Here is a 15,321-nt window from a genome sequence, read left to right as displayed (position 1 = left end):
GATCTATAGTTTGTTATAAGGTATTTTACTATCAATTCAAAATAATACAAGTGCACTCTGTGTCTGGCAGATCAATGATACAGCTCTCCTTAGGGGAGCGCTATAACTATACACTGGTATTGCTGATATATGAAGTCTTAGTATAAGTTCATGCCTCCTAGTGAAACAATAGATTATGTTGGTGATTTGTCTATCGGAGGTGTAGAGCGGCGTCCCGCTGTTGCACTCTGTAAATGTATGTAGTCCATTATGGTGGCGATACTTCTGATCAGGACGAAGGATGCCACTCAGAGCATGGGGCAGGGGTTCTGGGCTGGGATGTGTGGCTGATGCCTGTGTCATGGGTACTGTCTAATGATAGAGAGCACCCTGTGGCCGCAGCGTACAGACCGATCACTCCTCTGTCTGGGGAGGGGAATGGCGGTCCAGACCGTCGCGATCTTTCCCTGGCTCCCCCTCCATTACAGATAACTCACCTGCTTTCTGTCCTTGGTGGTGGCTGGATCCCTCCTCCTCCTGTCCGGTGTCTGTGTCTTTGGCTGTGAGCGGTCCGGCTTCACAGCTACACGGCTCCTTTGTCTTCTACTTCCGCGTCATGTGATCGCGACTCGATCATGTGATCTGGTCTCGTCTCTGGGTTCACAGTGGATGTATCAGAAGTACTTCAAGTGTCTTGAGATGATACCATGTATTGGGTCGGGTACTTGTCAATCAGTAGGTGTCACCAACGCGTTTCCACCCCTTGGGGGTCTTACCTAGACATGGGCTATGCAGAATTGGACGTAACAAGCCACATTTTAAATATATTAAAATATTACAAAATGTTATAAAAATCTTTATATCCACCTATAAATCATTGACTTTTACCATCTTGTCTCCTCAGCTCCGTGTAAGATGGTGCCCACCCGCCAGTGTACTTGTGTTCTGATTACAGACTCTGGGAAACCTCCCCGGATGACCGATCACCCCAGCACCTCTCTGACGGGAATGCTGATGCCGGGAGACTCAGACTTCCTTCCCTCTGTCAGTCTGGCTGCCATCCTAATCCTTGTTTTCATCTTCGTCCTCCCCATGTTGTTACAGCCTGATATAGGCTATGAGCCAGTCGGAACATTGGCCATCATTAAAAGGAACATCGCCCATTTCCACCCTCTCCTCTACCGCCAACCATTCTCCACTCATCTGACTTTGGAGAGATTAAACAATGGGGACCAGGCGGAGGCGATCACTGTGTTGGCTGTTGCAGGGGAAGACGCCTTTCAGACACTTCTCTGCTTCTCCGCCAATGTGTTTTCTCTCCTGTCAAAGCAAGGCCAAGTTCAGTCTGTAACCAAGCAGGTCTGGGGACACAGGCCCCTCGGGGCAACCTGGAACAGCAGTGCCGTAAGACATTCCAAGTTCTTCTCTGTTGCATTAATAACTCGGAGAAGAGGACAAAATCCCCACTGCATGATTCTAGGTCCTCCAAACCCTGTGACCGGTGATATAAATCTACTGGAGATCTCTCTTCCATCTTCACCATCAGAAAGGAATGTGACTGCGTGGAGCGAGTCTCCCATTGAAGCTGAGGAGTTACTGCAACATCTCTATAGAACTGGTCTGGTCCCGGAGACCTTTGAGGTCAGAGAGCCCAAAAGACAACATATCAGGGTTATCCACATTAAAGGAGACCCTTACCTGGAGAGCGGTGCGGTTCTGTGCTAGAATGTGACCACAGGAGTTGATGGACAGTTGTTACTTCCAATGGGATTCTGGCATTTGTGCCATGAACTTGGGTAACTGGAGAAACGCAATGTTTAGTTTCAGCCGGGGGGAAATGCGTAGAAAAGTGCTTTAAGAACAAAATTCTTGTTGCTTCCAGGTGTAAAAAGCTGAATATAATGACAGGGATACAGTTGGAGATTACCAGGCATTGCAGTTCCACGACGTTAGTATAAAATAACAGCGAGATGTCACATAAACGCCATGCGCATATTTATGGGGGTTTGTCACTTGTAGCCCAGTTTCTATTTATAGTAGCAGAGTAAAAAAAATTGTGACCATAAATATGCGCAGTATCCTGACATACGCAGTACGGTACCATCAGTAACATGTCCCATATGTAATAGCCTGCGAGGTGCTGGAACCGCCACCATTCTAGTGATTTAGCCCCTAGAATTAAAGCAGCGGTAATGTGAAAGATTAAAACAACATGGTTTTGAATTTTAAACTATTGCCGCTTTAAATCTACTGGTTAAATCACCGGAATTTCATGCATACTGTACTCTCCACTCTTGGGAGACTCCTCTACAGACGACACCTGACCTGGAGGCGAATTGCTCACTTCTGAGTGTTTTGCTTTTATATTGGGTAAAGTGCTCTTTGGACAATGCTTCATTGTAAACACATAAGATGAGACGTGATCACATCCAGCTCAGCGCTAGCGCCATCATAAAGTCCTTCATGGTGGAAACAGCTGTGTCCTGTGCATCGCGCTCACTCACTAAAATGTGCCCTTTACACCCCAGAATTTAATTTCAATAATATCGCTGAGCAAAAAGTTCTGCATTTCTGCGCTCTTCCGCACATTCTGTGCTCTGGTGCAGCAAGTTAGGCCTGATGTAGAGCTGAACGCAAGTTGGGTGTAATCGGTAACGCATTGAGTGCTTGTGTCTGCGTATAATCGCCGCTACGCAGAGTTGTACACAACCCTGTGGCCAGACCGCCCGTATCTGTAGGCTCAGTCTGATGGCCGCCATTGTCCTCATCAGGGATTCTTGGAGAAAATGACACTCTTACACACAACACTGCGTCATCCATGGTTCCGCCGACATGCCCGCTCTGACTTTGCCAACATGAGGGCCTGGTTTTGTCCCATCAGATGTGGATATGTTTGGAGTATGACTTTGCATTGCGCACACTTGGTTCCGGAGCCTGCACACAGCACAAATGTCCCCTCATATCGCTGTAAGAAACGGAATCACATTAATGTAGCTGTCATTTGCTGCTTACATTGTTTCATGTGAATATAAATATACGATTTTTTTTGTTACTTGTTCGCAAGAAGAATATGCTGCTTATTTCTCCACAGGGAAACGTAAGCGGGCCACACACTAGACCAACTTTCATCCAACTAGGTGATTGGTTGGAATGAGAATCTGGTAACGTATGTGAGGACCTGATGATCAGCAATTTGCTCCTAAATGCCAGAAAACAGATGAAAATGGCGTCAGACAAGTTTGTTACATGTTTGATTTAAACTATTTGTTCAAACAAGTTTTTGTCCATTTTCCGGTGTTTGGGAGCAAATTGCTGATTGTCATTTACTTTCATACCTTACCAGATTCTCATTCCAACCAATCACCTAGCTGGCTGGTTGGATGTAAGTTGGTCTGTGTGTGGCAGCTTAAGGCTACAAATAAACCAATTTGTTAATTTATTTGCTGAAACCTTTTGTATTATTTAATGAGCTCCTACATCCATGTCTGTGATGGTTCTTAATATCGTGAATACACATACAACCTAATTACAACATTATAAGAGGTGCTACCATGCTGAGACCTGTAGTTCTATTGCAGAAAAAAGGGGGAAAGCTGATGCACACTCTTAAGTACGAAGAATAATAAATATCAAAAATATATATAATAAAATATCAATTAACATGGTGTTATATAGGGGTTCTTAGTACATCTTTGGCCAAATATGTACTAAGAAACTCTACATAACACCATGTTAATTGATAGTTTATTATATATATTTTTGATACTTATTATTGTGCATCAGATTCCCCCCTTTCTCTGCAATGGTTCTTAATATCCTCGCTATAAAATGTTTTCTAAATAGTCCTATAATCACTTGATTTCCTGTAGTCAATGTAATTACATAGAGAGGCTGCAGCAGTGTCTCACATTCCTTATATACAGCGCGCTGTGATTGTTACTCTATGCTGTGCGCTGTGATTGTTACTCTATGCTGTGATTGTTACTCTATGCTGTGCGCTGTGATTGTTACTCTATGCTGTGATTGTTACTCTATGCTGTGTGCTGTGATTGTTACTCTATGCTGTGTGCGCTGTGATTGTTACTCTATGCTGTGCGCTGTGATTGTTACTCTATGCTGTGCGCTGTGATTGTTACTCTATGCTGTGATTGTTACTCTATGCTGTGCGCTGTGATTGTTACTCTATGCTGTGCGCTGTGATTGTTACTCTATGCTGTGCGCTGTGATTGTTACTCTATGCTGTGCGCTGTGATTGTTGCTCTATGCTGTGCGCTGTGATTGTTACTCTATGCTGTGCGCGGTGATTGTTACTCTATGCTGTGATTGTTACTCTATGCTGTGCGCTGTGATTGTTACTCTATGCTGTGTGCGGTGATTGTTACTGTGTGCTGTGATTGTTACTCTATGCTGTGCGCGGTGATTGTTACTGTGTGCTGTGATTGTTACTCTATGCTGTGTGCGCTGTGATTGTTACTCTATGCTGTGCGCTGTGATTGTTACTCTATGCTGTGCGCTGTGATTGTTACTTTATGCTGTGCGCGATTGATTGTTGCGCTATGCTGTGCGCTGTGATTGCTACTCTATGCTGTGCGCAGTGATTGTTACTCTATGCTGTGCGCTGTGTTTGTTACTCTATGCTGTGTGCGCTGTGATTGTTACTCTATGCTGTGTGCGCTGATTGTTACTCTATGCTGTGTGCGCTGTGATTGTTACTCTATGCTGTGTGCGCTGTGATTGTTATTCTATGCTGTGTGCGCTATGATTGTTATTCTATGCTGTGTGCGCTATGATTGTTATTCTATGCTGTGCGCTGTGATTGTTACTCTATGCTGTGCGCGGTGATTGTTACTCTATGCTGTGTGCGGTGATTGTTACTCTATGCTGTGCGCGGTGATTGTTACTCTATGCTGTGTGCGCTGTGATTGTTACTCTATGCTGTGTGCGCTGTGATTGTTACTCTATGCTGTGCGCGGTGATTGTTACTCTATGCTGTGCGCGGTGATTGTTACTCTATGCTGTGCGCGGTGATTGTTACTCTATGCTGTGCGCGGTGATTGTTACTCTATGCTGTGTGTGGTGATTGTTACTCTATGCTGGATAAAATATTGCACTAAACCTCATATGTGATCTCATAGTAAGCGCTGTCTCTGGCTGTGATCCAGCATGATCTGACGACAGGAAAACTGCACATTTCAAAATGTAACTCTCCGAACCGCTTACTCTCCCTCCCTGAGTGATGAACATCGCTACCCCGGGAAATGCCCGTCTGGCGTTAAGGCTATGTGAGAGGCCACAGGCCAATCCCTATGTCACCCCCACCTCCTGCCCTGGTCATCGCATGGCTCCCAGTGAATGCATAGCCTCCAACATGACCCACCAGGTACAAAACTCTCTAATCCTGGAATTCCTACTTCATACACCCTTCTTCATCAGACCAGCACAGGTGACTGCAGTCATGAACTAAGTGTGACTTCCAGGAGCAACAGCTTTGTACCTGGTGGAAGGGGTCATGTCGGAGGGTCTGGTGAAGGACGGTTGAGGTCCCAGTACCAATAGCTATCATGCTGAGACCATTATCTTAGCAGTATGAAATGGCGCAATGATGACAGCAGGAGGTGCCCACTTGGCGTTATCTTTTGCAATGCAACGGGTGCCTTTCTGTGTCTATCCAAAGAACACATCTGGTTGCCATTTGGTTTGATGATCATGTTGCCCACACTGTACACGTCCTCCTCAGTCACCAGATCCCAGCCCAATCCCACCATAGTGCATGTTTACACTTCAGATCTATTCCTCGCACACACAATAATTAGCCATCCCTTTATGTACAATGGGCCTCATTCACTACAGATCGTGGCTGTGATTAAATATGCTAATGACTGCTATCGTAATGCCCTCACACAGCCAGCATAGAAACGCCCACTACTGCTATCTCACATCTGTAATACCTCACAGTCCTGTGTATACATCTGTAACATCAGCCACAGCACAGCCAGCATAGAGACACCCACTACTGCTATCTCACATCTGTAATACCTCACAGTCCTGTGTATACATCTGTAACATCAGCCACAGCACAGCCAGCATAGAGACACCCACTACTGCTATCTCACATCTGTAATACCTCACAGTCCTGTGTATACATCTGTAACATCAGCCACAGCACAGCCAGCATAGAGACACCCACTACTGCTATCTCACATCTGTAATACCTCACAGTCCTGTGTATACATCTGTAACATCAGCCACAGCACAGCCAGCATAGAGACGCCCACTACTGCTATCTCACATCTGTAATACCTCACAGTCCTGTGTATACATCTGTAACATCAGCCACAGCTCAGCCAGCATAGAGACACCCACTACTGCTATCTCACATCTGTAATACCTCACAGTCCTGTGTATACATCTGTAACATCAGCCACAGCACAGCCAGCATAGAGACACCCACTACTGCTATCTCACATCTGTAATACCACACAGTCCTGTGTATACATCTGTAACATCAGCCAAAGCTCAGCTAGTATAGAGACACCCACTACTGCTATCTCACATCTGTAATACCTCACAGTCCTGTGTATACATCTGTAACATCAGCCACAGCTCAGCTAGTATAGAGACACCCACTACTGCTATCTCACATCTGTAATACCTCACAGTCCTGTGTATACATCTGTAACATCAGCCACAGCACAGCCAGCATAGAGACGCCCACTACTGCTATCTCACATCTGTAATACCTCACAGTCCTGTGTATACATCTGTAACATCAGCCACAGCACAGCCAGCATAGAGCCACCCACTACTGCTATCTCACATCTGTAATACCTCACAGTCCTGTGTATACATCTGTAACATCAGCCACAGCTCAGCCAGCATAGACACCCACTACTGCTATCTCACATCTGTAATACCTCACAGTCCTGTGTATACATCTGTAACATCAGCCACAGCTCAGCTAGTATAGACACCCACTACTGCTATCTCACATCTGTAATACCTCACAGTCCTGTGTATACATCTGTAACATCAGCCACAGCTCAGCCAGCATAGACACCCACTACTGTTATCTCACATCTGTAATACCTCACAGTCCTGTGTATACATCTGTAACATCAGCCACAGCTCAGCCAGCATAGACACCCACTACTGCTATCTCACATCTGTAATACCTCACAGTCCTGTGTATACATCTGTAACATCAGCCACAGCACAGCCAGCATAGAGACACCCACTACTGCTATCTCACATCTGTAATACCTCACAGTCCTGTGTATAAATCTGTAACATCAGCCACAGCACAGCCAGCATAGAGACACCCACTACTGCTATCTCACATCTGTAATACCTCACAGTCCTGTGTATACATCTGTAACAGCCACAGCACAGACAGCATAGAGACACCTACTACTGCTATCTCACATCTGTAATACCTCACAGTCCTGTGTATACATCAGTAACATCAGCCACAGCACAGCCAGCATAGAGACACCCACTACTGCTATCTCACATCTGTAATACCTCACAGTCCTGTGTATACATCTGTAACATCAGCCACAGCTCAGCCAGCATAGAGACACCCACTACTGCTATCTCACATCTGTAATACCTCACAGTCCTGTGTATACATCTGTAACATCAGCCACAGCACAGCCAGCATAGAGACACCCACTACTGCTATCTCACATCTGTAATACCTCACAGACCTGTGTATACATCTATAACATCAGCCACAGCACAGTCAGCATAGAGACACCCACTACTGCTATCTCACATCTGTAATACCTCAGTCCTGTGTATACATCTGTAACATCAGCCACAGCTCAGCTAGTATAGAGACACCACTACTGCTATCTCACATCTGTAATACCACAGTCCTGTGTATACATCTGTAACATCTGCCACAGCACAGCCAGCATAGAGACACCCACTACTGCTATCTCACATCTGTAATATCTCACAGTCCTGTGTATACATCTGTAACATCAGCCACAGCACAGCATAGAGACACCTACTACTGCTATCTCAGTCCTGTGTATACATCTGTAACATCAGCCACAGCACAGACAGCATATAGACACCCACTACTGCTATCTCACATGTGTAATACCTCACAGTCCTGCGTATACATCAGTAACATCAGCCACAGCACAGCCAGCATAGAGACACCCACTACTGCTATCTCACATCTGTAATACCTCACAGTCCTGTGTATACATCAGCCACAGCTCAGCCAGCATAGACACCCACTACTGCTATCTCACATCTGTAATACCTCACAGTCCTGTGTATACATCTGTAACATCAGCCACAGCACAGCCAGCATAGAGACACCACTACTGCTATCTCACATCTGTAATACCTCACAGTCCTGTGTATACATCTGTAACATCAGCCACAGCACAGCCAGCATAGAGACACCTACTACTGCTATCTCACATCTGTAATACCTCACAGTCCTGTGTATACATCTGTAACATCAGCCACAGCACAGACAGCATATAGACACCCACTACTGCTATCTCACATCTGTAATACCTCACAGTCCTGTGTATACATCTGTAACATCAGCCACAGCACAGCCAGCATAGAGACACCCACTACTGCTATCTCACATCTGTAATACCTCACAGTCCTGTGTATACATCTGTAACATCAGCCACAGCACAGCCAGCATAGAGACACCCACTACTGCTATCTCACATCTGTAATGCCTCAGTCCTGTGTATACATCTGTAACATCAGCCACAGCACAGCCAGCATAGATACCTACTACTGCTATCTCACATCTGTAATACCTCACAGTCCTGTGTATACATCTGTAACATCAGCCACAGCACAGCCAGCATAGAAAACCCACTACTGCTATATCACATCTGTAATACCTCACAGTCCTGTGTATACATCTGTAACATCAGCCACAGCACATCCAGCATAGACACCCACTACTGCTATATCACATCTGTAATACCTCACAGTCCTGTGTATACATCTGTAACATCAGCCACAGCACAGCCAGCATACAGACACCCACTACTGCTATCTCACATCCGTAATACCTCACAGTCCTGTGTATACATCTGTAACATCAGCCACAGCACAGACAGCATAGAGACACCCACTACTGCTATCTCACATCCGTAATACCTCACAGTCCTGTGTATACATCTGTAACATCAGCCACAGCACAGCCAGCGTAGAGACGCCCACTACTGCTATCTCACATCTGTAATACCTCACAGTCCTGTGTATACATCTGTAACATCAGCCACAGCTCAGCCAGCGTAGAGACGCCCACTACTGCTATCTCACATCTGTAATACCTCACAGTACTGTGTATACATCTGTAACATCAGCCACAGCACAGCCAGCGTAGAGACACCCACTACTGCTATCTCACATCTGTAATACCTCACAGTCCTGTGTATACATCTGTAACATCAGCCACAGCACAGCCAGCGTAGAGACACCCACTACTGCTATCTCACATCTGTAATACCTCACAGTCCTGTGTATACATCTGTAACATCAGCCACAGCTCAGCCAGCGTAGAGACACCCACTACTGCTATCTCACATCTGTAATACCTCACAGTACTGTGTATACATCTGTAACATCAGCCACAGCTCAGCCAGCGTAGAGACACCCACTACTGCTATCTCACATCTGTAATACCTCACAGTCCTGTGTATACATCTGTAACATCAGCCACAGCACAGCCAGCATAGAGACACCCACTACTGCTATCTCACATCTGTAATACCTCACAGTCCTGTGTATACATCTGTAACATCAGCCACAGCACAGCCAGCATAGAGACACCCACTACTGCTATCTCACATCTGTAATACCTCACAGTCCTGTGTATACATCTGTAACATCAGCCACAGCTCAGCCAGCATAGAGACACCCACTACTGTTATCTCACATCTGTAATACCTCACAGTCCTGTGTATACATCTGTAACATCAGCCACAGCTCAGCCAGCATAGACACCCACTACTGCTATCTCACATCTGTAATACCTCACAGTCCTGTGTATACATCTGTAACATCAGCCACAGCACAGCCAGCATAGAGACACCCACTACTGCTATCTCACATCTGTAATACCTCACAGTCCTGTGTATAAATCTGTAACATCAGCCACAGCACAGCCAGCATAGAGACACCCACTACTGCTATCTCACATCTGTAATACCTCACAGTCCTGTGTATACATCTGTAACATCAGCCACAGCACAGACAGCATAGAGACACCCACTACTGCTATCTCACATCTGTAATACCTCACAGACCTGTGTATACATCTGTAACATCAGCCACAGCACAGCCAGCATAGAGACACCCACTACTGCTATCTCACATCTGTAATACCTCACAGTCCTGTGTATACATCTATAACATCAGCCACAGCACAGTCAGCATAGAGACACCCACTACTGCTATCTCACATCTGTAATACCTCAGTCCTGTGTATACATCTGTAACATCAGCCACAGCTCAGCTAGTATAGAGACACCACTACTGCTATCTCACATCTGTAATACCACAGTCCTGTGTATACATCTGTAACATCTGCCACAGCACAGCCAGCATAGAGACACCCACTACTGCTATCTCACATCTGTAATATCTCACAGTCCTGTGTATACATCTGTAACATCAGCCACAGCACAGCATAGAGACACCTACTACTGCTATCTCACATCTGTAATATCTCACAGTCCTGTGTATACATCTGTAACATCAGCCACAGCACAGACAGCATATAGACACCCACTACTGCTATCTCACATGTGTAATACCTCACAGTCCTGCGTATACATCAGTAACATCAGCCACAGCACAGCCAGCATAGAGACACCCACTACTGCTATCTCACATCTGTAATACCTCACAGTCCTGTGTATACATCAGCCACAGCTCAGGCAGCATAGACACCCACTACTGCTATCTCACATCTGTAATACCTCACAGTCCTGTGTATACATCTGTAACATCAGCCACAGCACAGCCAGCATAGAGACACCATTACTGCTATCTCACATCTGTAATACCTCACAGTCCTGTGTATACATCTGTAACATCAGCCACAGCACAGCCAGCATAGAGACACCTACTACTGCTATCTCACATCTGTAATACCTCACAGTCCTGTGTATACATCTGTAACATCAGCCAGAGCACAGACAGCATATAGACACCCACTACTGCTATCTCACATCTGTAATACCTCACAGTCCTGTGTATACATCTGTAACATCAGCCACAGCACAGCCAGCATAGACACCCACTACTGCTATCTCACATCTGTAATACCTCACAGTCCTGTGTATACATCTGTAACATCAGCCACAGCACAGCCAGCATAGAGACACCCACTACTGCTATCTCACATCTGTAATGCCTCAGTCCTGTGTATACATCTGTAACATCAGCCACAGCACAGCCAGCATAGATACCTACTACTGCTATCTCACATCTGTAATACCTCACAGTCCTGTGTATACATCTGTAACATCAGCCACAGCACAGCCAGCATAGACACCCACTACTGCTATATCACATCTGTAATACCTCACAGTCCTGTGTATAAATCTGTAACATCAGCCACAGCACAGCCAGCATAGAGACACCCACTACTGCTATCTCACATCTGTAATACCTCACAGTCCTGTGTATACATCTGTAACAGCCACAGCACAGACAGCATAGAGACACCTACTACTGCTATCTCACATCTGTAATACCTCACAGTCCTGTGTATACATCAGTAACATCAGCCACAGCACAGCCAGCATAGAGACACCCACTACTGCTATCTCACATCTGTAATACCTCACAGTCCTGTGTATACATCTGTAACATCAGCCACAGCACAGCCAGCATAGAGACGCCCACTACTGCTATCTCACATCTGTAATACCTCACAGTCCTGTGTATACATCTGTAACATCAGCCACAGCACAGCCAGCATAGAGCCACCCACTACTGCTATCTCACATCTGTAATACCTCACAGTCCTGTGTATACATCTGTAACATCAGCCACAGCTCAGCCAGCATAGACACCCACTACTGCTATCTCACATCTGTAATACCTCACAGTCCTGTGTATACATCTGTAACATCAGCCACAGCTCAGCTAGTATAGACACCCACTACTGCTATCTCACATCTGTAATACCTCACAGTCCTGTGTATACATCTGTAACATCAGCCACAGCTCAGCTAGTATAGACACCCACTACTGCTATCTCACATCTGTAATACCTCACAGTCCTGTGTATACATCTGTAACATCAGCCACAGCTCAGCCAGCATAGACACCCACTACTGTTATCTCACATCTGTAATACCTCACAGTCCTGTGTATACATCTGTAACATCAGCCACAGCTCAGCCAGCATAGACACCCACTACTGCTATCTCACATCTGTAATACCTCACAGTCCTGTGTATACATCTGTAACATCAGCCACAGCACAGCCAGCATAGAGACACCCACTACTGCTATCTCACATCTGTAATACCTCACAGTCCTGTGTATAAATCTGTAACATCAGCCACAGCACAGCCAGCATAGAGACACCCACTACTGCTATCTCACATCTGTAATACCTCACAGTCCTGTGTATACATCTGTAACAGCCACAGCACAGACAGCATAGAGACACCTACTACTGCTATCTCACATCTGTAATACCTCACAGTCCTGTGTATACATCAGTAACATCAGCCACAGCACAGCCAGCATAGAGACACCCACTACTGCTATCTCACATCTGTAATACCTCACAGTCCTGTGTATACATCTGTAACATCAGCCACAGCTCAGCCAGCATAGAGACACCCACTACTGCTATCTCACATCTGTAATACCTCACAGTCCTGTGTATACATCTGTAACATCAGCCACAGCACAGCCAGCATAGAGACACCCACTACTGCTATCTCACATCTGTAATACCTCACAGACCTGTGTATACATCTATAACATCAGCCACAGCACAGTCAGCATAGAGACACCCACTACTGCTATCTCACATCTGTAATACCTCAGTCCTGTGTATACATCTGTAACATCAGCCACAGCTCAGCTAGTATAGAGACACCACTACTGCTATCTCACATCTGTAATACCACAGTCCTGTGTATACATCTGTAACATCTGCCACAGCACAGCCAGCATAGAGACACCCACTACTGCTATCTCACATCTGTAATATCTCACAGTCCTGTGTATACATCTGTAACATCAGCCACAGCACAGCATAGAGACACCTACTACTGCTATCTCAGTCCTGTGTATACATCTGTAACATCAGCCACAGCACAGACAGCATATAGACACCCACTACTGCTATCTCACATGTGTAATACCTCACAGTCCTGCGTATACATCAGTAACATCAGCCACAGCACAGCCAGCATAGAGACACCCACTACTGCTATCTCACATCTGTAATACCTCACAGTCCTGTGTATACATCAGCCACAGCTCAGCCAGCATAGACACCCACTACTGCTATCTCACATCTGTAATACCTCACAGTCCTGTGTATACATCTGTAACATCAGCCACAGCACAGCCAGCATAGAGACACCACTACTGCTATCTCACATCTGTAATACCTCACAGTCCTGTGTATACATCTGTAACATCAGCCACAGCACAGCCAGCATAGAGACACCTACTACTGCTATCTCACATCTGTAATACCTCACAGTCCTGTGTATACATCTGTAACATCAGCCACAGCACAGACAGCATATAGACACCCACTACTGCTATCTCACATCTGTAATACCTCACAGTCCTGTGTATACATCTGTAACATCAGCCACAGCACAGCCAGCATAGAGACACCCACTACTGCTATCTCACATCTGTAATACCTCACAGTCCTGTGTATACATCTGTAACATCAGCCACAGCACAGCCAGCATAGAGACACCCACTACTGCTATCTCACATCTGTAATGCCTCAGTCCTGTGTATACATCTGTAACATCAGCCACAGCACAGCCAGCATAGATACCTACTACTGCTATCTCACATCTGTAATACCTCACAGTCCTGTGTATACATCTGTAACATCAGCCACAGCACAGCCAGCATAGAAAACCCACTACTGCTATATCACATCTGTAATACCTCACAGTCCTGTGTATACATCTGTAACATCAGCCACAGCACATCCAGCATAGACACCCACTACTGCTATATCACATCTGTAATACCTCACAGTCCTGTGTATACATCTGTAACATCAGCCACAGCACAGCCAGCATACAGACACCCACTACTGCTATCTCACATCCGTAATACCTCACAGTCCTGTGTATACATCTGTAACATCAGCCACAGCACAGACAGCATAGAGACACCCACTACTGCTATCTCACATCCGTAATACCTCACAGTCCTGTGTATACATCTGTAACATCAGCCACAGCACAGCCAGCGTAGAGACGCCCACTACTGCTATCTCACATCTGTAATACCTCACAGTCCTGTGTATACATCTGTAACATCAGCCACAGCTCAGCCAGCGTAGAGACGCCCACTACTGCTATCTCACATCTGTAATACCTCACAGTACTGTGTATACATCTGTAACATCAGCCACAGCACAGCCAGCGTAGAGACACCCACTACTGCTATCTCACATCTGTAATACCTCACAGTCCTGTGTATACATCTGTAACATCAGCCACAGCACAGCCAGCGTAGAGACACCCACTACTGCTATCTCACATCTGTAATACCTCACAGTCCTGTGTATACATCTGTAACATCAGCCACAGCTCAGCCAGCGTAGAGACACCCACTACTGCTATCTCACATCTGTAATACCTCACAGTACTGTGTATACATCTGTAACATCAGCCACAGCTCAGCCAGCGTAGAGACACCCACTACTGCTATCTCACATCTGTAATACCTCACAGTCCTGTGTATACATCTGTAACATCAGCCACAGCACAGCCAGCATAGAGACACCCACTACTGCTATCTCACATCTGTAATACCTCACAGTCCTGTGTATACATCTGTAACATCAGCCACAGCACAGCCAGCATAGAGACACCCACTACTGCTATCTCACATCTGTAATACCTCACAGTCCTGTGTATACATCTGTAACATCAGCCACAGCTCAGCCAGCATAGAGACACCCACTACTGTTATCTCACATCTGTAATACCTCACAGTCCTGTGTATACATCTGTAACATCAGCCACAGCTCAGCCAGCATAGACACCCACTACTGCTATCTCACATCTGTAATACCTCACAGTCCTGTGTATACATCTGTAACATCAGCCACAGCAC

At 45.7% G+C, this 15,321-nt stretch overlaps 3 protein-coding genes across 10 annotated transcripts in view; 2 read left to right on the top strand and 1 right to left on the bottom strand.

Annotated features, from left to right (window-relative positions):
- CACFD1 (calcium channel flower domain containing 1) overlaps window positions 1-956 on the top strand; it is a 110,291-nt gene extending 109,335 nt beyond the window's left edge. Inside the window, exon 7 of the mRNA XM_088459724.1 lies at window positions 884-956. The gene's annotated coding sequence lies outside the window, so the exon portion shown is untranslated. The remainder of the gene's footprint in view (window positions 1-883) is intronic.
- Window positions 1-3,418, top strand: part of LOC148473364 (uncharacterized) — an 86,633-nt gene extending 83,215 nt beyond the window's left edge. For all 8 annotated transcript variants that reach the window (XM_088459719.1, XM_088459715.1, XM_088459713.1 and 5 more), the window contains one exon: window positions 884-3,418. In XM_088459719.1, coding sequence (XP_088315845.1) covers window positions 895-1,704 — 810 coding nt within the window. In that variant the 5' untranslated portion in view covers window positions 884-894 and the 3' untranslated portion in view covers window positions 1,705-3,418. The remainder of the gene's footprint in view (window positions 1-883) is intronic.
- Window positions 1-15,321, bottom strand: part of SLC2A6 (solute carrier family 2 member 6) — a 387,913-nt gene that overhangs the window by 77,201 nt on the left and 295,391 nt on the right. The gene's annotated exons all lie outside the window — the stretch shown is intronic.

This window comes from Taudactylus pleione, unplaced genomic scaffold (genome assembly GCF_031769625.1).
Source record: "Taudactylus pleione unplaced genomic scaffold, aTauple2 ptg000927l, whole genome shotgun sequence".
In the NCBI taxonomy this organism is placed as follows: domain Eukaryota; kingdom Metazoa; phylum Chordata; class Amphibia; order Anura; family Myobatrachidae; genus Taudactylus; species Taudactylus pleione.
This window is presented reverse-complemented; position numbering and strand designations above follow the sequence as displayed.